We start from the raw sequence: 27,634 nt of genomic DNA on the forward strand, positions 1-27,634 counted from the left end.
CCAATTTCGTAACCACGAAACCAGCCCTACAGGAGATATTAAGGGGGGCTCTATAAAGGTAAAAAGGCCCCAAGAGTGATACAGAGCAGCAAGTCACAACCGATACAAAGACTTTAAAGAGAAATGGCATCATTAAAATCATATCTGTCAATAATCTCTATCAATCTAAATGGCTTAAACTCTCCCATAAAACGCCACAGGGTTGCAGATTGGATAAAAAGACATGACCCATCCATTTGCTGTCTACAAGAGACTCATTTTGAACCCAAAGATGCATTCAGACTTAGAGTAAGGGGATGGAGTACCATCTTCCACGCAAATGGACCTCAAAAGAAAGCTGGAGTAGCAATTCTCATATCAGATAGACTGGATTTTAAACTAGAGGCCATAGAGAGAGATACAGAAGGGCACTATATTATTCTTAAAGGAAGTATTCAACAAGTGGATATGACAATTATTAATATATATGCCCCCAACAGGGGAGCAGCAAGATACACAAGCCAACTCTTAACCAAAATAAAGAGACATATAGATAAGAACACAGTAATAGTAGGGGACCTCAACACCCCACTATCAGAAATAGACAGAACACCCTGGCAAAAACTAAGCAAAGAATCAAAGGCTTTGAATGCCATACTCGACGAGTTGGACCTCATAGATATATATAGAACACTACACCCCAGAACCAAAGAATACTCATTCTATTCAAATGCCCATGGAACATTCTCAAGAATAGATCATGCTCTGGGACACAAAACAGGTCTCAGCCAATACCAAAAGATTGAAATTATCCCCTGCATATTCTCAGACCACAACGCTCTGAAATTGGAACTCAACCACAAGGAAAAACCTGGAAGAAACTCAAACACTTGGAGGCTAAGAACCATCCTGCTCAAGAATGACTCGATAAACCAGGAAATCAAAAAACAAATTAAACAATTTATGGAGACCAACGAGAATGAATACACAACGGTCCAAAACCTATGGGATACTGCAAAGGCAGTCCTAAGGGGGAAATACATAGCCATCCAAGCCTCACTCAAAAGAATAGAAAAATCTAAAATGCAGTTTCTATATTCTCACCTCAAGAAACTGGAACAGCAACAGAGGGACAGGCCTAACCCACTGACAAGGAAGGAGTTGACCAAGATTAGAGCAGAAATCAATGAATTAGAGACCAGAACCACAGTAGAGCAGATCAACAGGACTAGAAGCTGGTTCTTTGAGAGAATCCATAAAATTGATAGACCACTGGCAAAACTTGTCCAAAAACAAAGAGAAAGGACTGAGATTATTAAAATTATGACTGAAAAGGGAGAGGTCACGACCAGCACCATTGAAATTGCAAGGATTATTAGAAACTTTTATCAACAGCTATATGCCAAAAAACTAAACAATCTGGAAGAGATGGAGGCCTTCCTGGAAACCTATAAACTACCAAGACTGAAACAGGAAGAAATAGATTTCTTAAATAGGCCAATTAACTATGAAGAAATTGAGTCAGTGATAAACAACCTTCCAAATAATAAAACTCCAGGCCCAGACGGTTTTCCTGGGGAATTCTACCAAACATTCAAAGAAGAAATAATACCTATTCTCCTAAAGCTATTTCAAAAAATAGAAACAGAAGGAAAGCTACCAAACTCATTCTATGAGGCTAATATTACCTTGATCCCCAAACCAGGCAAAGACCCCCTCAAAAAGGAGAATTACAGACCGATTTCTCTAATGAATATGGATGCCAAAATCCTCAACAAGATCCTTGCTAATAGAATCCAACAGTACATTAAAAGGATTATCCATCATGACCAAGTGGGATTCATACCTGGGATGCAAGCATGGTTCAACACTCGCAAATCAATCAATGTGATACATCATATCAACAAGAAAAGACTCAAGAACCATATGATCCTCTCAATTGATGCAGAAAAAGCATTTGACAAAATACAGCATCCTTTCCTGATTAAAACCCTTCAGAGTGTAGGAATAGAGGGTACATTTCTCAATCTCATAAAAGCCATCTATGAAAAGCCTACTGCAAGCATTATTCTCAATGGGGAAAAGCTGGAAGCCTTTCCCTTAAGATCAGGAACACGACAAGGATGCCCACTCTCGCCACTATTATTCAACATAGTACTAGAAGTCCTTGCAACAGCAATCAGAAGACAAAAAGGGATCAAAGGTATCCAAATCGGCAAAGAAGAAGTCAAACTGTCTCTCTTTGCAGATGACATGATACTCTATATGGAAAACCCAAAGGAATCCACTCCCAAACTATTAGAAGTTATAGAACAATTCAGTAAGGTGGCAGGATACAAAATCAATGCCCAGAAATCAGTTGCATTTCTATACACGAATAACGAGACTGAAGAAAGAGAAATTAGGGAATCCATCCCATTTACAATAACACCAAAAACCATGCGTTACCTTGGAATTAACTTAACCAGAGACGTAAAGGACCTATATGCTAGAAACTATAGATCACTTTTGAAAGATATTGAGGAAGACATAAAAAGATGGAAAAATATTCCATGCTCATGGATTGGAAGAATTAACATAGTTAAAATGTCCATACTACCCAGAGCAATCTACACTTTCAATGCTATCCCGATCAAAATACCGAGGACATTTTTCAAAGAACTGGAACAAATAGTCCTTAAATTTGTATGGAACCAGAAAAGGCCCCGAATCTCCAAGGAACTGTTGAAAAGGAAAAACAAAGCTGGGGGCATCACAATGCCGGATTTCGAGCTGTACTACAAAGCTGTGATCACAAAGACAGCATGGTACTGGCACAAAAACAGACACATCGACCAATGGAACAGAATAGAGAACCCAGAAATGGACCCTCGGCTCTTTGGGCAACTAATCTTTGATAAAGCAGGAAAAAACATCCGGTGGAAAAAAGACAGTCTCTTCAATAAATGGTGCTGGGAAAATTGGACAGCTACATGCAAAAGAATGAAACTTGACCACTCTCTCACACCATACACAAAAATAAACTCCAAATGGATGAAAGACCTCAATGTGAGACAGGAATCCATCAAAATTCTAGAGGAGAACATAGGCAACAACTTCTATGACATCGGCCAGAGCAACCTTTTTCACGACACATCTCCAAAGGCAAGAGAAATAAAAGATAAAATGAACTTATGGGACTTTATCAGGATAAAGAGCTTCTGCACAGCCAAGGAAACAGTCAAAAAAACTAAGAGACAGCCCACGGAATGGGAGAATATATTTGCAAAGGACACCACAGATAAAGGACTGGTATCCAAGATCTACAAAGAACTTCTCAAACTCAATACACGAGAAACAAATAAACAAATCATAAAATGGGCAGAAGATATGAACAGACACTTTTCCAATGAAGACATACAAATGGCTAACAGACACATGAAAAAATGTTCAAAATCATTAGCCATCAGGGAAATTCAAATCAAAACCACACTGAGATACCACCTTACGCCAGTTAGAATGGCAAAGATAGACAAGGCAAGAAACAACAATTGTTGGAGAGGATGTGGAGAAAGGGGATCCCTCCTACATTGTTGGTGGGAATGCAAGTTGGTACAGCCACTCTGGAAAACAGTGTGGAGGTCCCTTAAAAAGTTAAAAATTGAACTACCCTATGACCCAGCCATTGCACTACTGGGTGTTTACCCCAAAGATACAGACGTAGTAAAGAGAAGGGCCATATGCACCCCAATGTTCATAGCTGCATTGTCCACAATAGCCAAATCATGGAAGGAGCCGAGATGCCCTTCAACAGATGACTGGATTAAGAAGCTGTGGTCCATATATACAATGGAATATTACTCAGCTATCAGAAAGAACGAATTCTCAACATTTGCTGCAACATGGACGGCACTGGAGGAGATAATGCTAAGTGAAATAAGTCAAGCAGAGAAAGACAATTATCATATGATTTCTCTCATCTATGGAACATAAGAACTAGGATGATCGGTAGGGGAAGAAAGGGATAAAGAAAAGGGGGGTAATCAGAGGGGGGAATGAAACATGAGAGACTATGGACTATGGGAAACAAACTGGGGACTTCAGAGGGGAGGGGGTGGGGGAAGGGGATGGACTGGTGGTGGGTAGTAAGGAGGGCACGTATTGCATGGTGCACTGGGTGTTATACGCAACTAATGAAGCATCAAACTTTACATCAGAATCAGGGGATGTACTGTATGGTGATTAACATAATATAATAAAATAAAATTAATTATAAAAAAAAAGTTTTTTCCAACATTATGCTTAAGATTTGACACTTCATCCGTCATTCAACAAATGGTTTTAGAATTAATATTACTATGTGCCCGGTACATCCTGTGAGTTGAAATTGCCATAAATGTAATAAGCAGAGTAACAAATTTACCTTAGGTAATGGCACCCATAGATATTCAGTCATCTCATGTTGTACTCAGAATATCCTTGTACTCAAAACAATACCAGTTATTCTGTGTTCCTTAGAGGTATTCTAGATTCAGTTGGATTTCTTGTTGTTGTTGTTGTTGTTTTAACTTACTTGAAAACAATCACCAGCAAAACTACCCTTAAGGAGATAAAATAAGACTTTGATTGTAAAGATTGTAAAGAAATAGTGGGAATGATTAAATAGATTTCCTTGTAATATTGCTAGTATATGTACAGTCAGAAAGTGTAACATTTTTGTTAAATGAATCTTAAACTGATATCCACTAGGGCACATCTCCTCTAGGGGAGTTCACATCTTTGGTGTGAGGGTATGTTTTGAGAAGCCATATTCCACATAATTTTTTTATATAAAATGAATTTTATTACAAATTTCAGAGTTAAAGTAGCATTTTTTTTTTACTCCTGGGGTTAAACAGAATCTGTAATGATTCTCTGTGAGAAATTGACAACTTAAGTATTCTGAATTTCCTGGTAGGTGAAATTCTATGTTTATCAAAAAGTTCATGGGTTAAAAAAAGGGTTGAGAGACATTGTTTTAAAGACCCACGGACTAGTGCTCAGTGGATCTAGGGCTTAGGTTCTGTAAATCTGTGCAGTACTACAATCAAATCATATCACATTGGAATTGTGATCTACTTATAAAATACTCGTTTTAGCTACATATCATGATGCCATATGCATTTACAATAAAATTATTATTTTACCACTCATGATACTGGTTTTTTTATTTCCAAGTTTTTGAGTGAGATAAAGATCACGTATTGTAACAGCTTACTTGAAGTGCTTTTTATGCTTCAATAGTAGCTTTAAAATAGATGTGCAGATACATATAAAATATTCTTGTTAGTATGATTTGCCTTAATAATTTCAAATTAACAATAAAGATAATTCAAGAAAGTCTGAGTTTTGATTAAGACAAATTAGGTTTGTTTTTTTTTTTTGTAGAACAGCTAGTGACTTTTAACAATGGAATTTCAACACTTAGAGGATCCAGCTCAACTACATATGCTCATCCAGCCTAATATTGGATAACTTAATTTCACATTATAATCATAATCAATAATTGACATTTTTTTCACATTGTAATCATATACAGTAATTGACTTTTTTTTTAACTGTAGTTGACACACAATGTTACATTAGTTTCAGGTATACAACATAGTGATTTGACAAATTTATACAGTATGCTGTGTTCACCACAAGTGTAGCTATCATCTGTCACCGTAGATTGCTAGGACAATATCTTTGACTGTATTAATTATGTTGTGCCTTTTGTTCCTGTGACTTACTCATTTCATAACTGGAAGCCTGTTATCTCCCACTCTCCTTCACCTGTTTTGCCCATCCTCCCCCCACTTCTCTCCCCTTTGGCAACCATCAGTTTGTTCTCTGTATTTACAAGTCTGATTCTGTTTTTTGTTTATTTATTTAAAAATTTTAAAAAAATAAAAGAAAAAATAATGAATTGACATGTTTTGCATCATATATTTGAAGATGAATGAGGTTTTGACATAAAGGAAATTATTAGTATTCAAGAAACAGAATTGTTTGCTTAAGGTAAAGTCTGTCTTAAACTGAATACCTGTGTTAAAGCCAGAATCTTACAGAAAGTACAGGGCTAAAAACTAAAAAATCACAAATATCTTTTATATATCAGTAAAAGTTTTTAGTCAAGTATTTATTATAAATTAGTAATTAATTGTGTAACACCTCATGGTCTTCTGTATCGTCTCATGGTGGGTTCACAAGATGGAGATTAAATGAAAATTTTTAATCTTGACATTTTGGGTAAAACAAAAGAAATTTAACAAATAAGTACATAAAATAGTTTTGCTTATAATTTTTAATTTTTGTCTCCTCAATGTGTAAATTTGCTCTGTGGGATAGCTTCATTGCTTTAGGTAATAATGAATGTACCAATTTTGTATTCTAAGGACATGTCCCATGTATTTTCACAACTAAATAAATTTCTAAATGAACTTTTAAAAAATGGTAACTTTTTAAATCTTTATTTTTATTTTTTTAAAGAATTTATTTATTTATTTGAGAGAGCAAACACAAGCAGGGGTGGGATGGGCAAGGGAAAGGGAGAAGCAGACTGCCCACTGAGCAGGGAACCTGATGTGGGACTCCATCCCAAGGCCTGAGATCAGGACCTGAGCTGAAGGAAGATACTTCACACCGAGCCACCCAGGCGCCCTTCTGAGTAAATTTTGTCCTGATCATATAAACTTTAGCTCTTCAAGGAACTTCTAATCATCATTAGTCTAAACTAACTTTTAGATTAAAAAAAAGAGAAAACAGTTCCTGAAAATTAAATTTACTTGTCAGTAGGCTCAAATATAATGATTGAACTGAGATTAGAATTTTAGAAGAATGCAGTGTTGCTTTTGCTTTCTTCCTCTAATACTAACAGTTTATAATTATGTTTTACCTATTAGGTTAAAATGAAGCTTTGTGATTTTTTTCATTATTTCATTTCAACCTTATGTACAGACTTCAAATAAGTGGGTTGGTTTTTAAAAGAAAATTGAAAATTCTTTTGATTACTTTTAAGTTTTTTTTTTTAACTATTGAGTCAAGAATAGTTAGCTTTCCTTACAGCAAGCTTACAAAAATAGTATTACAAAAATAGTCATAGGATTGTAATAGTTTTGACTGTTGACTTATGGCTATATGTTAAATATATCAATGCAATATGAATGTTTTATTCTTTTCCTCTGTTTCAAGAGAGCCTACAAGTGTCAAGGATGAGTTCGAATGACTAACATACTGAAGGTGTAAAAATATTTCATAACAGTTACTTTGTGGATATATTACCACGACCATGTGAAAATTCCAATATGATTCTAAATATGCATCTGTTTATATTGATCAATGAGTCTTTTATAGGCATAAATTGGTAGCATGGGTGATGCTAGAGTTATAGCAAGTCATTTAAGCAGATTATCTGGTAGTATGGTAGGTAGAACATATTTAAATTGAGAGTAGGAAAGTTAAAGGGACAAAGGTATTATTTATTTCCCACATGTTTGTTAAATAAATTTGAGGAATTAAGATCAGATGTGTGGTTATGGAGTAGATCATCATAAGACCAAAGGGAGTAATCAGCTTCATGTTGAAATAGGAAATTAGAACGGTAGTCTTTGACAATGTTTATTTTCCTGTTCAAGGACACAGACACTGAAATGGAATAAAGTTTTATTTTCTTACAGGTACCATGTGCCTTGCTTGTTATGTCAAGTGATATACTTAGGTTCTTTAGTATATAGAGAGGTAGTAATTGTTTCCATTTGTTCATCGTATTCTTACTTTTCTAAATAAAGATTTGATTGTAATAAGTGTTTATATCTTGACCAGGTAGAAAATCCAGGAGGTAGAAAGATGGACAGAAATGGAACAGGTTCACGTGTGAGATGATTAGCCCTGAGTTTACAGAACAAATTAGAAACTGAATAAATGAATTTGTTTTTGAGACTGTAAAGTTAGGAACAATTGAGTTAAAATTGGAATAACCTGGGGCGCCTGGGTGGCGCGGTCGTTAAGCGTCTGCCTTTGGCTCAGGGCGTGATCCCGGCGTTATGGGATCAAGCCCCACATCAGGTTCCTCCGCTAGGAGCCTGCTTCTTCCTCTCCCACTCCCCCTGCTTGTGTTCCCTTTCTCACTGGCTGTCTCTATCTCTGTCAAATAAATAAAAACAAAACAAAACAAAACAAAATTGGAATAACCTATCAAGAGTAAAAGGTAAATGTTTAAGTTACATTTAGGTATTTAAAACTTCTAGTAGTAAGTTTTTCAACTGTCAGTATTAATTTTATGGTTGCTATTTGTATTCTAATCTCAGCTTTTTTCATTTAGGTGGTATCATGGAAAACTTGATAGAACTATAGCAGAAGAACGCCTAAGGCAGGCAGGGAAGTCCGGAAGTTACCTTATAAGAGAGAGTGATCGGAGGCCAGGGTCCTTTGTACTTTCATTTCTTAGCCAGACAAATGTTGTCAACCATTTTAGGTAAGTCTTTATTTCTAATAAGAGGCTAAATAATATAGTTACTTTGCTGTAGTGTTCTTAAATATACCTGCTTTATTAAAGGTGAATGATTCAGTGATATTTAAATGATGGGGAAAGTGATTTGTTTTCAGTTAAGTGATTAAATCAGGTGATTATAGAGTAGATATTATTGAATGCTTGCTTTTTTGTTTAAAAACAATATTGGGCATTACTGTGCTAATCTCAAATATAATTATCACTTTTAAAGTATAAAGAATTATGAGGAAACTTTGAGTGGTAAAGCAGAAATAAAGGAAATGTGTACTTTTAGACTACAGAGTAACAAAATATAGGAAACAAAGAGTCAAGATGTGTGCCCTTTAATTCATCTTGCTTCACTGTTGTGAAATTCTTTGCAAACATTTATGTCTAAGGTATGTAGATTTTCAAGTACAGATATCAAAGTCTGCATAAATATACATACCTTTATTATTGTCTTCAATTTCATTTTTATGGGAGACATTGAAAAAAATCATATATTGCCTATAATGTTAACTGATAAAAATGTTTGTATGCCCTTGACTTTCAGATAATAAAATAAGTTTTAAGAGCACTTTATACCACATGTAGAATGTGAAATTATTATAATACTCTAAATATTTTGAGATCTGCAAGCTACCTTTAGCCAGAGAAGACTTACTGAAATTGCTATTTAGTCTTAAATATGAAAAGTGAGCAGAGGTATTTGAAGATAGATTTATAAATATTGTAATGAATTATGTAATGGGGTTTGTAAGTCAGATATGTATTTCACATCTATCATATGTATGCATATATATTTTCAGAAGAAATAGCTTCGGGTAAATTTGCATTGGTGGAGATTAATCAGTAGTGTTTTAATACAAGGATATAGTTAAAGGAAAAGAGTATGAAAATTAGGGATTTATAATTTCTTTAGAAATGGGTCTTCAGAATTGGCTATAAAGGTTTTTGTTATACTGTATTTTTATCCTTTACAAATAGGATTATTGCTATGTGTGGAGATTACTACATTGGTGGAAGACGTTTTTCTTCACTGTCAGACTTAATAGGTTATTACAGTCATGTTTCCTGTTTGCTTAAAGGAGAAAAATTGCTTTATCCAGTTGCACCACCAGAGGCAAGTAAAACTTAAATAAAATATTTTTCAAAAATTTATCATTTCACTTTACTAATGAGGTTAGCTCTTGTTCAGTTTCTTATGGTATTTATTATAATTCAAGAAATATTTGTTGTCTTAAACTTTAATTCTGGTTGTACTGTCAGCAAAACTGATATCCTCTTCAAAAAAAGAAAATTTTTCAGTAATTTTGTATTTAAGTTGCTACACTTTTTCTCTTTTATAAAATACTGTATGGTGATAGCTTAACAATTATTTTTAAGTGAATGAACAGTAATGACTGATAGCATAGTGCTGACCCTGAAGTTGCTGTAAGATTCTGAAACGCCTCCTGCATCATCAGAGAAAGGTTAATTTATATATTCCATGTAGTTCATTTAAAATTAAATGGTTATTCATATTACTTGATAAAAACATAGGTTATACAGTTAAAAGAATGTCTGNTTTTAAAAAAAAAAAAAAAAAAAAACAGCCAGAAACAAGACAAGTATTTCTAGGCTTTGAGTATTTAGAACCTTATTAAAAACGATTTGAATGATCTTATATGTTCATAATGTGGATTTTTGTTGGTTTGAACTTTATGTGGACATACCTGATTTGACTTTGACATGAAAAGAATATTTATCTTTTGTAAATCTTTTTTTTCTTACGATTCCTAGCCAGTAGAAGATAGAAGGCGTGTTCGAGCCATTCTACCTTACACAAAGGTTCCAGACACTGATGAAATAAGGTATTTTAGAATGTATTCTCATTTATAAGCATCTGAAATAGGCATTTGACAGACTTCAAAAACTTAGTACTCTTGGACTGGGAAGGTTTTGGACTTTGAGGAAATAGCATGCAGCAGGGTGAAAGTACCTTCAATATTGAGTTCATTCCTGTACTCCTGTGTTTGGCTTATTTGTTCAGAATATGGATTTGGATCAGAGTGGCCACAGTGAAGATGACAGGTGAAATAAATTCAGATTTTATTAGACTGTCTCTGACAAAGTAAGGATAATTGTTACATCTGTGCTCTATTTTAATTTTTATTAATACATGGCATTTAGTCTCAACTGTAATTTGTACTTAAATGATGACTAAACTTCTATTTTACATGATGGGTGAATAGTTTAAGCGTGACATAGAATACAGAACATGATAATTTTTAAAAATTACTTTCATATAATTTGATTTATATGTAACTTGTTTTTATTATTTTCATATAATTTGATGTTTGATTATCAAATTATCAGTGTCTTTCTACAAGCTACTTTGCAATAGAAAATTTCTTTCTTACTGGTAAAATGTTTACTGATTCTGGTATACAGCTTCTCACTGAAATCAACAGCAGTATTTAAAAAACAGTAACTTTGGGAGGTACTGAAATTTCTGGAAATGTGGTATTTTAAAAAAATAAAGATTTAAATATCCGGAATCTCAGAATAAGGATTCTATTTTTATGATTGTCCACAAAATAACAACTTCTTGTTTAGTTTTTATTGGCATACCTTTATTTGTGATCTAAGCAGGAAAAGCCAATGAAATAAAGAGAAGGAATGAAATACATACAATAAAGAACAGTGGTGAACTACCAATTCAGGAATTTTGAATAACTTGTAAATTCCCAGTGTATCCCCTGGGACAGCAGTGCTTAAAGTGTGATCCTTGTAAACTTGGGGCTACTTGAGACTCGTTTAGAGAATTCATGAGAGCAGAACTGTTTTCTTAATAAGACTAAGATGTAATTTGCCTTTTTCACTGTGACATTTACACTGATGGTACAAAAGCAACAAGCAGTAAAACTGCTAGTGCCTTAGCACAAATCAAGGCAGTGGCACCAAAGTATACAGTGTTCTTCACTGCCACACACTTGGGGGTAAAAAGCTACAAAACAGCTTCCCCTCAAATTTTTCTTGCTGAGACCGTAAAAGGTATCTCACTACATCTCAACCCTTTTAGTATTCTGTGTGATGAATATCTTTTTAATCTTCTGTGTAATGAAGAAAACTGATGAATCTTTTTTAATACTCTGTGTGATGAAATGGGAAGTATGCACAAAGTATCTTGGCTGTGCACCACAGGTCCTTATCTTGAGAACAGTGAGTGGAGAGCTGAGCTAGCTTCTGCTTTTGTGTACACCATTTGTACTTAAGACTGACAGGCAAACTACTCAACTATGGTTATTCAGACTAGAGTATTTGACTTTTTTTTCTTTTTTCCTTCCTTTAAGAGTGAGTCTGTTATGTTAGTTACTTCAGGGGAAATAACTGGCAGTATTTGTTGCCAGTGACAAAATTTGAGTGTGCCAGCAAAAATGAGAGTATGAGAATTTTGGAAGCCCTGTATCTGCCGTCAGGAGCTTGAGAGCTTCCCACATACTTGCCGATTTTTCTGATGAGATTGGTGGTGATATTAAAGAATGTGATGATTTTAGGGAAAAATGCAAAATAAAGAATCTTATGATTTTATTGTTTGTGTTACTAATAAGCTTTTTATTTAAATTTTTTTTTGTTTTGCACCATATATTTAGTGTTCTAGTAACAACAGAAGTCAAAATTAAAAAAAAAATTGTTATGACTGCTTTTGACCAAGAAATGAAACTTGTCACTTCTCATTTCTAATTTTTGTCCATATGTTCTCCTCTTTTACTCATAATTATTTTTTTAACGTAGTTATGTAGGAGATTGGTTCTAGAAAGGAGTAATTTATTTGGTTAAGTAGCTATGTCTGTCCCAGTCAGCTGGTGAAATATTGGTCACTGTTAACAAGGATTGTAGAATCAAGATAGAATGCAGTATTATGTGCTCATCCAAATAGAATCCATCTAAAGTGTTGTGTATAAGTTTTTTTGGTCTTGAATTTGTCCGAGAAACAGTGAAGCTTGAGATATTCGGGAGAAAAACAGTTTTCAGAAGTAGGAGAAGAGATTTACTTAATGGAACTTTGGTTTCTGAAAATTTAGACTGAAAGGAAACTTGATTAAATAATATGTGATAGTTATGGATATAGATATAGGGTTAATAGCAGCAGCCAATCAATCTTGAAACTTGAACACTGGGAGGCATTTATTCAGGCCTAAAAGGAAAAGTTCAACGAGTTACTGATGTTGAAAAATGGCATCAATATAAAACTAAATTACTCCTCCTGTGATTTTGTGGAGGTTGAGAACATATAGATCCCAAGGAAAAGAAACTAGTTTCTTTATGCATCTCTCAGAAGTTGTTAACAGAAAAAACATGCATACATTCTCCTGTCCTTTGATACCACTTTCAGAGAAAGAATGTTATGCTGTATCATGGATGTCTAAGTGAATTAAGTAAACGTTAATTTTTTTTATGAGAAAAATGTTAATTCTCATAAACATCTGCTGATAAGGCTAATTGTGCTTATTTAAAATAAAGTTTTTCTAAAGTAACTATCTTGTGTGTGTGTAATGAGTTAATTATATTATAATTTTATATCTAACCTACATCTGAAAGAGTAATTACATGGAGGCTTAAATTTTTAAGTTCAGTTGTCTTGGAGTTACATCCTAAAGCCTATAATACATATGTAATTACTGTTTACACAAATTCTAATTTGAATTTAAGAGTAATCCAATAATGTAGATAGTGCAGATACCCTTATTAAATCCATTTTACACATCAGGGAATGATTCAGATTGTTAAGTATCTTCAGAGTTTATATTTAGGTGATGCCAGAAACAGGACAAAAATCCAGGGTTTATGACTTTATGCATTTTCCAATATCATATCTCTGTAGTTGTAGTATGGCACATAATTACTCAAATCTCCATGTTTAATATTTTAATTCAATTTTAATAACTTCATAAATGCTATTTTCAGTTTCCTAAAAGGAGATATGTTTATTGTTCATAATGAATTAGAAGATGGATGGATGTGGGTTACAAATCTAAGAACAGATGAACAGGGCCTTATTGTTGAAGACCTAGTGGAAGAGGTGGTAAGTTTTGTTCTTTTTTTCTCACTCTCAGAATGTTAAATATTTTGTATATTTTTGGAACTTATCCGTAATAAGACGAAATTAGTAATGAAACTGTTTAAAATTAAAAACCTCAATTCCTAAGTACAAGGAATTTTTCATTAAAATGTATTTACTGTAGTAAATGTTATTTATTTGTACAGAGTGTAACTAAGCTAGCATGTTTGAATCTTTAACTGTCGATTTTCTGAAAGTTTTTTTTTCCCAGAAAGTTTTTATGAGTTTCTAAGAATTAAAAAAACACTAACATTTGTGCTTATTTGTATCTCTTTTTGTCTTCTTAGTGGTTTTCCTCATAAATGAGGCTATGAAAAAATGATCATGGAATCTGAATCAAATAGGGTTGCACATGTTTGCTTTCAGAATCTTTATCTCCCAAACATAGGTATAATTTTCTAGTAACCTTGGAAAAACTTAGTTATATTACACATATATTATCACGTTTCTACATTTCCAGTATTCCCATTTTCATTGTCACCACATAATACAGTATCAGTCGTCTTATCACACAGTATCGATAATTGTGTGTTTTTTGATAACAGGTCTGCATTCAAGCAGCATTTGCATTTCAGAGATAATACTCAGTATCACTGAATCTTATCAAACATATTGCAGTTTTGGAGTTCATCCTTCCCTTTTAGATTTGTTTAGTGTGATGAAATGGTTTCCATTTATCCTTCACAACCCTCAGAGCTACTGTTTTTAAATTATGTCATGAACTTGGTAATATTTGGAAACCTGTGCTTTGATTATTTTCCGGGAAGATAGCAGTGGAGAATATTTTTCTTTGTTATTAATTCTCTTGATTAATAGATCTTGATATGTAGAAGTAAAACATACTGAGCAAAAGTGGAGGGCAGTTGAGGAAATAGTATATGATACATTGCATACCCATAGTTACTTAGTGGAAGAGCTGGGATCAGAACTCCTAATTCCTAGGTTAGTATTTGTTACTTTACAGTAGAGAGAGGTATTTATTTCATATGGGCCAGAAGTGTTCAAACTGAAGAATCTTACTATATTGGTTTTACTACAAAATTTCTTAGTTAAAACTTTTTTATGTTGGGGTTTTTTCCCTCCCTGCTGTAATCCTCCTGCCCCCATTTTTCTGATTATTGAAAGGATTTAGAGTATAGTTTAACCTATCTCCAGCTCTTGGGTCATATTTAATGAGATTAACTTTAAGAAGAGTAAGTGAAAGTTATACGAGTATTGGGGAGGGGGAAGCCCTATTTAACATAAGGACACATGACCTGACATTGATAAATGGAAAAAAAATAAAAGAACAAGTTAACAAGTCAATATGAATGAAAAATGTGTTGTGGCTGCTAAAAAAGAATATAGTCGTACTTTCAGTTAATAGTGGAAAGTTCCAAGTTAGAATTAATAAAAATTTTTACTCTAATACTTAAATTAAGTTTTCATAATGATCTTCATTGGAGCCTAGTGATTCCTTGTAGCTTGAAAAGCCTTTTGGAGATTGTCTAGATTTCAGACATTAGGTCAGTGATTGGATTTAAGGATTTTCCCACTCTGAAAGTCTAATTACCGTTCTCCAAGTACATTTATACTTTTATGCCTTAAATCTAGAATATAAGCTCTGTGAGGATTTTTGTTTTGATTCAGTGATGTATTCCCATAGCATATAATAGTGTCTGACATTAGTAAGCATTCAGCAAATGTTTGTTGAATGAATTTCTTTTTGCCTACACTTTCCCAGCACTACTGGCCTGCTAGACTACTACCATGTAAAATTTGATTCATCTTTATCAATTTAGCTCAGATGCTGTCCCTGTTTTCACAGAGGATTTATGCCTTTCTTAGGCTAAATTGTTTCCCCTCGTGTTTCTATAGCACCTTGTTAATTCTGTATTATATTACATTGTATAAAATTAATTTATGGTGTAAACCTATTCTATAGAGATTAGCTCCTTTTGGGCAATGATTATGCATTTTGTATTTGTGTAAGTTTTTTTTTTTTTTTTTAGCATACTGCTTTGTTTTATAGTAGACATTCAGTGGGTGTTTGATTTTAATTTGGTTAGATATCTGATAATTCAGGAACAAATTGAGAGAGGTAAATCTTTGTATACTAAGAGTACAGTCCAGTAAGTGTTCAGTGAAATTATATTGTGCTAGTGGTTGTGGTGGTGGTTGGGTGTTAAAGAAGAGTTAAGATCTTAAGGTGCTTACAGCCACTATTAAGGAATGAATAACATCAGTGTATCTTAAATAATAGGCATGCCAAATAGAGTAAGGTAAAATTCAAAAGATGATAAAAGAAGTATGTCCTTTCTATTCAAAGTAGAAGTTTATATTTATGTTTTAGGGACTCAGTATTTTACTGAGGACTAGTATTCGAAGAAGATCCTTTCTGGATAGTTTAGGTTAACAGACAGGTAGGAAGGAGTGGGGGGAAAAAAAATTTTTTTTTTTTTTTTTTTTTTTTTTTTGAAAAGAAATTCTAAGTTAAAAAGAACAAGCCAGTGGTGTTGACAATATAGATAAACAAATTGGTAGTTATTTGGGTCCGTTGTATAGCTACCTAAAGAGAATTGGTAGTACGAGGTAGGAAGTGTAGACTTGAGTGATATGATAAAGGATTTTGGTTTTATCAAAGGAGCAATTTGTAGGGGGCAGAGAGGTATTAAAAGTTTGGTTTTTAAATTTTGTTCTTTTTGTCTTGTTTGGTGTTCTTAGTGCAGGAGAAAGTTGCAGTTGAAACTGATGAGTCCAGATTGGAGTGGTGAGATGATGGGGTAGGACAGGGCACAGAGGTAATTAAAACTCATTGAGCTGAGTTTGAGGAAAGGGAGGAAAAGGGCCTGAATTACAGTAACCACAACAAGACGAGAAGAGTAGTAATGGTAAGGGAGAGAGTTTTAGAAAGATGCTTCTTGAACTGATAACATCTTTTCTTGTATATGCATAACTAAATATGAGGGCCAGGGTAGAGATGTGTTTGAAGATATGATTTTTATTAATTTTAATAAAAATAGATTAATAGTTAAAATTATATAAAATACTGTCTTAATGTCTTACCCTTTAGGGCCGGGAAGAAGATCCACATGAAGGCAAAATGTGAGTTTGTGTTAATTACTAAAAAGAAAAAAGAAAATGCGTTATAAGACTACAAATTGGAAAACTTAGGCCAAAATTTATTTTAAAAGAAAACTGCTACTTTTGGGGCTGTCTTAAGAATTGTTTTTATTTGGCTCAGGAACTGATATGTTAATATTTTCTCTAGGATCTATTGATAGTCTTATTTTTAAATAATGAAGGTATCTTTTACCTATATGCAACTCTTCTATCACTAAAGGCTTTTCTATAAACATTAACATTATGAATGTCATGATTCCTATTTTTCTTTACTTTCTTACTGATACATTTATAGCATTTCTTGTTTTTGTAACGACATCTTTTAGGTATTTTATGTTTCAGTTTTTTCAGTCTTTTTTGAGAGAGAGAGAGAAAAAGAGAGAACTGTTCTCCAACATCAGGGTTCTTTTCTTTTCCTTTTTTTTGAAAGATTTTATTTATTCATTGGACAGAGAGCGAGCATAGGCAGGAGGGAGGGCAGGCAGAAGGAGAGGGAGAAGCTGTGGGGCTCTATCCCAGAACCCCGCGATTATGACCTGAGCTGAAGGCAGACGCTTAACCATCTGAGCCACCCAGGCACCCCCCTCATTTATTTGTATATGAATTTTCTTCTGAAGATGTTAACTCTCAATCCCAATTCTATTTTACTCATATGATTTTAGTAGAAGCTGTTCATCTTTTGATCTCTTTTCACTGGAACATTTTTTTTCTTACCATCCTGTTAGAATTTACAAATGGAATTTAAGGCTTGCCTCTCAAGTGGTGGTTATTGTTTTCTAACCATTAGAACACAAAAACATGAAGCTGAATACTCTACTTTCAGTAAACCTTGTTTAGTTCCCCACCCTGCCTTAGGTGGAGCGTATGAGACGTTTTCTGAGTTCATTTTCCTTACTGTTCGATGTAGCTGTGTAACTGTAAAATAGGCCCCATGAGTGAGACCATACCTTGTTGATTCTGTTAGTGTGAAGTCTTCCAACTACCTCTATCAGAGTACGAATTCTAATTAATGTGTGGAGGAGGCTTACCGATAATGTAAGCAAATGAAGTGGGTCAGGTGTAAATGCTCCTATTTTTCTCAAATTACAATAATTTTGATCTTTCTTATTTTACCTCTTTGATGGAGATTAAGGTACATGGAACTATTTCCCTACAGTACAAACAACAGTGCAAGGTGTTACGATAAATGGCAACTAACATTCTCTCTTTGTATTAGTAGGAAGCCAAAAGCTAGAAAGTGCCTGCAGGAAGGTGACTGCTCTAATTGCTGTGTGTAAGAATGGGAGTCCAGTGTTGTGAAATCCTCCTGATTTTTAAGACAGTTACAAATCTGTATTTTTTCTCTACTGAAAATAATACCATAAATTTATTTTTTAAAAAAAAGAAAATATAGGTCAATGCCAGTAAATATTTAAAGTTACATCCAGTTTTCTCACAGTGTAAAGTATAAATCCCACTTTTGCTGGGAATGTTTTTTAGTTAATACCGTTGTGATTGTTTCATTTTTGAACTTTATATTTTCTCATTTACTGTTTAGCATAAGCTAAATTTGCACTGTTAATTTATTTTATGTATTCTCAGCTCCCTCTAATTTCTTAAGGTGGACACTTTCACTGCCATTGAAAGTGGTATAACTTTAACTGTGTTTCTCTAAGGCTCCCTATTTCCAGTGCAATAGGTACCAGGTCCTGATAATTTTGTCTTCTCAAGTATTTCTTGAACGTGTCTCTTTGCAATTTTAAGCAACCATATTCTAATTAAGGCCCTTTTTCTTTCTTTTTTTATATTAAAAAATTTTTGAGTATAGTTGACAACACAGTGTTACATTAGTTTCACATGTACAGCATAGTAATTCAACAACTCTATATATTATGCTGTGTTCACCACAAGCGTAGCTACCATCTGTCACCATATAGCGTTAGTACGGAATCATTGACTATATTCATTATGCTGTGCCTTTTGTTCCTGTAACTTATTCATTCCATAACTGGAAGCCTGTATTTCCTACTCCCCTTAACTCATTTTGCCTACCCTCCCCTCTGGCAAGCATCTAGTTTGTTATCTGTATTTATGGGTCTGTCCTTTTTATTTCTTAACAGGACTTGGTGTAGCAATAACCTACACGTTGGTCTTTGATTCTTTAGTCTCCTTAAATCCTTTCTTCCAGTAGTCAGAATAATCTGCCTAAAACCCGTATCTGACCGTATCACTTTTTCACTTAAAAGTCTTAACTTTTTTTCTACCATCTTTACCTTAGCAGAGCCTAAAATGATCCTGGGATTTGATGACTGCGTGTGTCCTTCACTAGTCCTATCTCTTGTCTTACTTACTTACTTACTTACTTACTTATTTATTTATTAAAGATTTTATTTATTTGACAGAGACAGCCAGCAAGAGAGGGAACACAGCAGGGGAGTGGGAGAGGAAGAAGCAGGCTCATAGCGGAGGAGCCTGATGTGGGGCTCGATCCCATAACGCCGGGATCACGCCATGAGCTGAAGGCAGACGCCTAACTGCTGTGCCACCCAGGCGCCCCCTCTTGTTATTTTTAGATGTATACTCTACTCTCCAGCTTGTAGATCTTTAAATGCATAATACTGTTTTTCACCTTTGCCTAAGCTACTTCCTAGGCCAGAATTCTTCTGCATTATGTTTCGTTAATTTCTATTCTTACTTAATACGACCTAACTCATTTATTGCTTCCCAGGAAGTCTTCCTTTATCTTCTCCCTCGCATGTTCCACAGAACTGGCACCCTTCTCTTTTATTCAGAAAATACCCTCTGTGAATATCTATTAGTGCACTTTATTATATTTTTGGCATTGTTTTTGTAGTTATACAGTATGTGTATCCCTTTTTCTTACTGTAATAGGACTTTGTAAGAGCAGAGACTCCCCTTTGTATCATTGGTATACACCACGTGTTTGAAATATATGCTTTTTACATATAGGTAATAAATGTCAGAATAAGGAAACTCAGATTTAATACTTTCACGAAAACATGTTACCAGTTTGTTTTCTAAGTCCCATTTGTTGCTTTCCCCCTTTGAATTCCCTGTTTTTTCCCTTCATTCCTGCGATCAAAATATAGGATTAGCCTTCAAGGTTATCTAATTAAGTTTCCCCCATAATATAAAAACCCTGTTCTAGCATTTGTTAGTAAATGGTCATTTAGACTATATTCAATATGATATGGAACCTTACTTTTTTTTTTTTAAATATTTTATTTATTTATTTGACAGAGATAGAGACAGCCAGCGAGAGAGGGAACACAAGCAGGGGGAGTGGGAGAGGAAGAAGCTGGCTCATAGCAGAGGAGCCTGATGTGGGGTCGATCCCGTAACGCTGGGATCACGCCCTGAGCCGAAGGCAGACGCTTAACCGCTGTGCCACCCAGGCGCCCCGGAACCTTACTTTTAAGGCAGGCTGGATTGCTGCAGTTGTATACTTACTTTATATTATTTGTAATTTGCACTGAATTTGTGAGTTAATGGTTGGAGTAAAGAGGGAATTTAAAAGTTTAAAATTTCATTCATGTGAAAAGGTAAAAATTCATTTATATTTTATATTTTGACCAGTAATAGTATGGATAATTTAAAATAGTAAAAACAGCTTCTAAGCCTGTAACGTTGGATTTTAGAGCGCTTAACATGTTTTAGTCTTGCAGTATTTTTACTTCCAGTTTTTTTGTATACGTTTATTCACTGAAATAACATTTAGTGTTATTGTGCCTTTCCAGAATGTATTAAATACTGCACAGTGTTCTGAACACATTGATTTAGTGAATTAACACTGTATTTGTTAACATATACAATTAGCTTTTTTTTTCCGTAGAGGAATTTTTCATTTTTTTTAAAAAAATTTTTAAATGGAGTATAATTAAATGCACTTACATTTGTTTCAGAATTGATTCAACAGTTCCATACATTACTCAGTGTTCATCACAATAAGTGTACTCTTAATCCCCCTTATCTATTTCACCCGTCCTCCTGCCTGCCTCCCTCTGGCAACCATCAGTTTGTTCTCTGTATTTAAGAGTGTTTTTGCTTATCTCTTTTTTTGTTTGTTCGTTTAGTTTCTTAAATTCCAGACATGAGTGAAATCATATGGTATTTGTCTTTCTCTGTCTAACTTACTTCATTCAGCATTATACCTCTAGGTACATCCATGTTGTTACAGAAGGCAAGATCTCATTCTTTTTTTTAATGGGTGAGTAATATTCCATTACACACACACACACACACACACACACACACATACACAGATACACACACACCCCATCTTTTTTATCCATTCTTCTGTCTTGGCTACTGTAAATAGTGCAGCAGTAAACATGGGAGTGGATATATCTTTTTGAATTAGTGTTTTCATTTTCTATGGGTAGATACCCAGTAGTGGAATTACTGGATCATATGATGATTCTGTTTTTAATTTTTTGAGGAGCCTCCATACTGTTTTCCTCACACTGACTGCACAAATTGGCATTCCCACCGACAGTGCACGAGGATACTTTTTCTCTACATCCTTGCCAGTATTTATTATTTCTTGTCTTTTTGATTCTAGCCATTCTGATAGGTATGAGCTGATATCTCATTGTGCTTTTTTTTAATGATTTTTTAAAAAATTATTCTTGACATATAATTATTATTTGTTTCAGGGGTACAGGTCTGTGATTCATCAGTCTTACACAACACACAGTGCTCACTACAACACATACCCTCCCCAGTGTACATCACCCAACCACCCCATCCCCCCACCCGCCTGGCCTCTAGCAACTCTCAGTTTGTTTCCTAAGATTAAGAGTCTCTTAATGGTTTGTCTCCCTCTCTAGTTCCATCTTGTTTCATTCTTTCCTCTCTTCCCCTTTGGTCCTCTGCATTGTTTCTTAAATTCCACGTATCAGTGAGATCATATGATAATTGTCTTTCTCTGATTGACTTATTTTGCTTAGCATAGTACCCTTTAGTTCCATCCACATTGTTGCAAATGGCAAGAGTTCCTTTTTTGATGGCTGAGTAATATTCCATTGTGTATATATATACCACATCATCTTTATCCATTCATCTGTCCATGGACATCTGGTGCTATTGTGGACATTGCTGCTATACATTGGGGTGCAGGTACCCCTTTGGATCACTACATTTGTATCTTTTGGGTAAATACTGAGTAGTACAATTGCCGGGTTGTAGGGTAGCTCTATTTTCAACTTTTTGAGGAACCTGCATACCGTTTTCCAGAGTGGCTGCATTAGCTTGCATTCTCACCAACAGTGTAGGAGGGTTCCCCTTTCTCTGCCTCCTTGCCCACATCTGTCATTTCCTAATTTGTTAATTTTAGCCATTCTGATTGGTGTGAGGTGGTATCTCATTGTGGTTTTTATTTGTATTTCCCCAATGGCAAGTGATGTGGAGCACTTTTTCATGTGTCTGTTGGCCGTTTGGATGTCTTTGCAGAAATGTATGTTCATGTCTTCTGCCGATTTCTTGATTGGATTATTTGTTCTTTGGGTGTTGAGTTTGAGAAGTTCTTTATAGATTTTGGATACTAGCCCTTTATCTGATATGTCATAAATATCTTCTCCCATTCTGTCGGTTGTGTTTTGGTTTTGTTGATTGTTTCCTTTGCTGTGCAAAAGCTTTTTATCTTGATGAAGTCCCAATGATTCATTTTTACCTTTGTTTCCCTTGCCTTTGGAGATGTGTCTAGCAAGACATTGCTGCGGCCAAGGTTGAAGAGGTTGCTGCCTGTGTTCTCCTCTAGGATTTTGATGGATTCCTGTCCCACATTTAGGTCTTTCATTCATTTTTAGTCTATTTTTGTGTATGGTTTAAGAGAATGGTTCAGTTTACTGCACGTGGCTGTCCAATTTTCCTAGCACCATTTGTTGAAGAGACTGTCTTTTTTCGATTGGATATTCTTTCCCGTTTTGTCAAAGATATAGTTGACCATAGATTTGAGGGTCCGTTTCTGAGTTCTCTATTCTGTTTCATGGATCATGTATCTCTTTTTGTGCCAGTACCATACTGTCTTGATGATGACAGCTTTGGAATAGAGCTTGAAGTCCAGAATTGTGATGCCACTAGGTTTGGTTTTCTGTTTCAACATTCCTATGGTTATTCAGGGTCTTTTCTGGTTCCATACAAATTTTAGGATTATTTGTTCAATTTCTGTGAAAAAAGTCGATGGTATTTTGATAGGGATTACATTAAATGTGTAGATTTCTCTAGGTAGCATAGACATTTTAACAATATTTGTTCTTTTAATCCATGAGCATGGAATGTCTTTCCATTTCTTTGTGTCTTTCTAAATTTCTTTCATGAGTATTCTGTAGTTTACTGAGTACAGATTCTTTGCCTCTTTGGTTATATTTAGTCCTAGATATCTTATGGTTTTGGGTGCAATTGGAATTGGGATTGACTCCTTAATTTCTCTTTCTTCTGTCTTATTGGTGTACAGAAGTGCAACTGATTTCTGTGCATTGACTTTATATCCTTTACTGAATTCCTGTATGAGTTGTAGCAGTTTTGGGGTGGAGTCTTTTGGGCTTTCCTTATAAAGTATCGTATCATCTGCAAAAAGTGAGAGTTTGACTTCTTCTTTGCCGATTCAGATGCCTTTTATTTCTTTTTGTTGTCTGATTGCTGAGGCTAGGACTTCTAGTATGATGTTCAAGAGCATGGTGATAGTGGACATCCCTGCCATGCTCCTGACCTTAGGGGAAAAGCTTTCAGTTTTTCCCCATTGAGAATGATATTCGCTGTGGGTTTTTCATAGACGGCTTTTCTGATATTGAGGTATGTGCCCTCTGCCCCTACACTGTGAAGAGTTTTAATCAGGAAAGGATGCTGTACTTTGTCAAATGCTTTTTCTGCATCTATTGAGAGATCATATGGTTCTTGACCTTTCTTTTATTAATGTAGTGTATCACATTGGTTGATTTGTGAATGTTGAACCAACCTTGCAGCCCAGGAGTAAATCCCACTTGGTCGTGGTGAATAATCCTTTTAATGTACTCTTGGATCCTATTGGCTAGTATTTTGGTGAGAATTTATGCATCCATGTTCGTCAGGGTATTGGTCTGTAACTCTCCTTTTTGGTGGTGGGGTCTTTGTCTGGTTTTGGGATCAAGGTAATGCCAGCCTCATAAAAAGAGTTTGGAAGTTTTCCTTCCATTTCTATTTTTTTTGGAACAGTTTCAGAAAAATAGGTATTAATTCTTCTTTATTTTTTTTATTTTTTATTTTTTTAAAGATTTTATTTATTTATTTGACAGAGATAGAGACAGCCAGCGAGAGAGGGAACACAAGTGGGGGAGTGGGAAAGGAAGAAGCAGGCTCATAGCAGAGGAGCCTGATGTGGGGCTCGATCCCATAACGTCAGGATCACACCCTGAGCTGAAGGCAGACGCTTAATGACTGCACCACCCAGGCGCTCCTAATTCTTCTTTAAATGTTTGGTAGAATTCCTGTGGGAAGCCATCTGGCCCTGGGCTCTTGTTTGTTGGGGGATTCATGAATGAAAGAGGAGAGATCACAACCAACACTGAAGAAACACAAACAATTACAAGAACATATTATGAGCAAGTATGAGCAAAATTGGCGCTATATGCCAATTTTGTCAAATTAGACAATCTGGAAGAAATGGATGCGTTCCTAGAGATGTATAAACTACCAAAACTGAACCAGAAAGATATAGAAAACCTGAACAGCCCCATAACAAGCAAGGAAATTGAAGCAGTAATCTCATTGTGCTTTCGATTTGCATTTCCCTGATGATAAGTGATGTTGAGCATCTTTTCGTGTGTCTATTGGTCATTTGTGTATCTTCTTTGGAAAAATGTCTATTCAGGCTCTCTGCCCATTTTTTTTTTTTTAAAGATTTTATTTATTTATTTGACAGAGAGAGACACAGCCAGCAAGAGAGGGAACACAAGCAGGGGGAGTGGGAGAGGAAGAAGCAGGCTCCCAGTGGAGCAGGGAGCCTGATGCGGGGCTTGATCCCAGGATCCTGGGATCACGCCCTGGGTCAAAGGCAGACGCTTAACAACTGAGCCACCCAGGCGCCCCTCTCTGCCCATTTTTTAATTGAATTGTTTATTTTTTGGTGTTAAGTTTTAGAAGTTCTTTATATATTTTAGATATTAACCCATCAGATATATCCTTTGCCAATATCTTCTCCCATTCAGTAGGTTGCCTTGTCATTTTAGTGATGATTTTTTTCACTGTGTGGAAACTTTTTATTTTGATGTAGTCCCAGTAGTTTATTTTTGCTTTTGTTTCCTTTGCCTGAGGAGATATATCTAGAAAAATGTATCTGTGGCTGATGTCAAAGAAATTACTGCCTATGATGTTTTCTTTAAGGAGTTTTTTGGTTTCAGGTCTCACTTTTAGGTCTCTAATCCATTTGGAATTCATTTTTGTATACGGTGTAGATAAGTGGCCCAGTTTCATTCTTTTGCATATGGCTATCCTTTTTTTTAAAAAATAAATTATTATAAATTATTTGTCGAACAGAATGTTCTTTTCTCCATTCTATATTCTTGCTTCCTGTGTCATAGATTAATTGACCACATGATCGTGGGTTTGTTTCTGGGTTCTCTGTTCTCTTCCATTGACTTATGGGTCTTTTTTTTTTAATTACTACAGCTTTGAAGTATATTTTAAAATCTGGGATTGTGGTAACTCCAGCTTTGTTCTTCATTTTCAAGATTGCTTTGGCTATTCAGGATGTTATGTGGTTCCATACAAACTTTAGGATTGTTCTAGTTCTGTGAAAAATGCTGTTGGTATTTTGATATGGGTTGTGTTGAATCTCTAGATTGCTTTGGGTAATATGGACATTTTAACGTTTGTTCTTCCAATGCATGAACGTGGAATAGCTTTTAATTTGTTTGTCTCATCTTCAGTTTCTTTAATCATTGTTTTATAGATTTTGGAATACAGTTTTTCACCTCTTTGGTTGAGTTTATTTGTAGGTATTTTATTATTTTTGATGCAATTGTAAATAGGATTGTTTTCTTAATTTCTCTTTCTCCTACTTTTTATTAGTGTATAGACATGCAATGGATTTCTCTATATTGATTTTGTATTCTGTGACTTACTGAATTTATTTATCTGTTCTAGTAGTTTTTTGGTGGAGTCTTTAGGGTTTTTCATATAGTATCAATGTCATCTGCAAATATAGTGAAAGTTTTACTTCTTCCTTACCAGTTTGGATGCCTTTTTTCTATTTTTCTTGTGTGATTGCTGCAGTTAGGACTTCTGGTACTCCCTGAATAAAAGTGGTAAGAGTAGACATCCTTGTCTTGTTCCTGATCTTAAGGGAAAAGCTTTTAGTCTGTCACTAGTGAGTATGATATTAGCTGTGGGTTTTCCATCTATGGCCTTTATTTTGTTGGGGTACATCCCCCTAAACCTACTTTGTTGAGAGTTTTATCATGAATTGATGTTGTACTTTGTGAAATGTTTTTTCTGCATTTATTGAGATGATCATATGGTTTTTATCATTTCTCTTGTTACTCTGATGTATCATGTTGATTGATTTGCAAATATTGAATCATACTTGCATCCCTGGAATAAATCCAACTTAGTCGTGGTGAATGATTTTTTTAATGTATTGTTAGTATTTTGTTGAGGATTTTTATATGTGTCTTTATGAGGGATATTGGCCTGTAGTTTTTTTGTTGTTGTTGTTGTTTATTTTTTTGTAGTGTCTTTGTCTGGTTTTGGTATCAAGATGATCCTGGTCTTGTAGAGTGAATTTGGAAGTTTTCCTTCCTCTTCTGTTTTTTGGAATAGTTTGAGAATAGGTGTTAATTTTTCTTTAAATGTTTGGTAGATAGGGGCTCCTGGGTGGCTCAGTCAGTTAAGTGTCTGCCCTCAGCTCAGGTCATGATCCCAGGGTCCTGGGATCAAGCCCCACATCAGGCTCCCTGCTCAGCAGGGAGTCTGGCTGTCCACCCCTCCCCCCCTCCCTGGCTCATGCACATGCATGCTCTCTCTCAAATAAAATAAATAAAATCTTAAAAAAAATAAATGTTTGGTAGACAGAATTCTCCTGTGAAGCCATCTGGTCCTGCACTTTTGTTTGTTGGGAGTTTGTTGCTTACTGATTCAATCTCATTCTAGTAATCAGTCTATTCAAATTTTCTGTTTCTTCTTGATTCACTTTTGGAAAGTTATATGTTTCTAGGAGCTCATCCATTTCTTCAGGGTTGTCCAATTTGTTGCTATACAATTTTTCATAGTATTCTCTTAAAATCTTTTATATTTCTATGATGTTTGTTGTTACTTCTCTTCCTTCATTTCTGATTGTATTTATTTGAGTCCTGTCTTTTTTTTTCTTTATGAGAATGCCTAAAGGTTTATCAAATTTGCGTATCTTTTCTAAGAATCAGCTTCTGGTTTCATTGATCTTTTCTATTACTTTTTTTTTTTTTTTAAGTTTCTATCTCATTTACTTCTGCTGTAATCTTTATTATTTCTTTCCTTCTGCTGGCTTTGGGCTTTGTTTATTTGTCTTTTCTAGCTCCTTTAGGTGTTAAGGTTAGGTTGTTATTTGAGATTTTTCTTACTTCTTGAGGTAGGCCTGTATTGCTATAATCTTCCCTCTTAGAAACATCTTTTGCTTCATCCCAAAGATTTTGGACTATTTTCATTTTCATTTGTCTCATGTATTTTTTTATTTCCTCTTTGAATCTTGGTCGATCCATCCATTGTTTAGCTTCCATGGATTTATGTTCTTCCCAGAATTTTTCTCAAGATTGATTTCTAGTTTCATACTGTTGTGGACAGAAAAGATGCATGATATGATTTCAGTCTTTTTGAATGCCTTGAGTTTTTTTGTGGGCTCATGTAATTTGTCCTGGGCGATGTTCCAGGTGTACTTGAAAAGAATATGTCTTCATGGTTTTGGGATGCAGTGTTCTGTATATATATATATATATATATATATATATATATAT

General features: G+C 34.8%; 1 protein-coding gene across 2 annotated transcripts in view; it reads left to right on the forward strand.

Moving 5' to 3' along the window:
• RASA1 (RAS p21 protein activator 1) overlaps positions 1-27,634 on the forward strand; it is a 121,917-nt gene that overhangs the window by 48,696 nt on the left and 45,587 nt on the right. For both annotated transcript variants that reach the window (XR_004624126.1, XM_002913620.4), the window contains exons 2-6: positions 8,300-8,452; positions 9,455-9,590; positions 10,250-10,320; positions 13,418-13,535; positions 16,624-16,655. Coding sequence is in view for 1 of the 2 variants with exons in the window: in XM_002913620.4 (XP_002913666.2) it covers positions 8,300-8,452; positions 9,455-9,590; positions 10,250-10,320; positions 13,418-13,535; positions 16,624-16,655 (510 nt within the window). In the remaining variant the exon portion in view is untranslated. The remainder of the gene's footprint in view (positions 1-8,299; positions 8,453-9,454; positions 9,591-10,249; positions 10,321-13,417; positions 13,536-16,623; positions 16,656-27,634) is intronic.

Source organism: Ailuropoda melanoleuca, chromosome 3 (assembly GCF_002007445.2).
Source record: "Ailuropoda melanoleuca isolate Jingjing chromosome 3, ASM200744v2, whole genome shotgun sequence".
Taxonomy (NCBI): domain Eukaryota; kingdom Metazoa; phylum Chordata; class Mammalia; order Carnivora; family Ursidae; genus Ailuropoda; species Ailuropoda melanoleuca.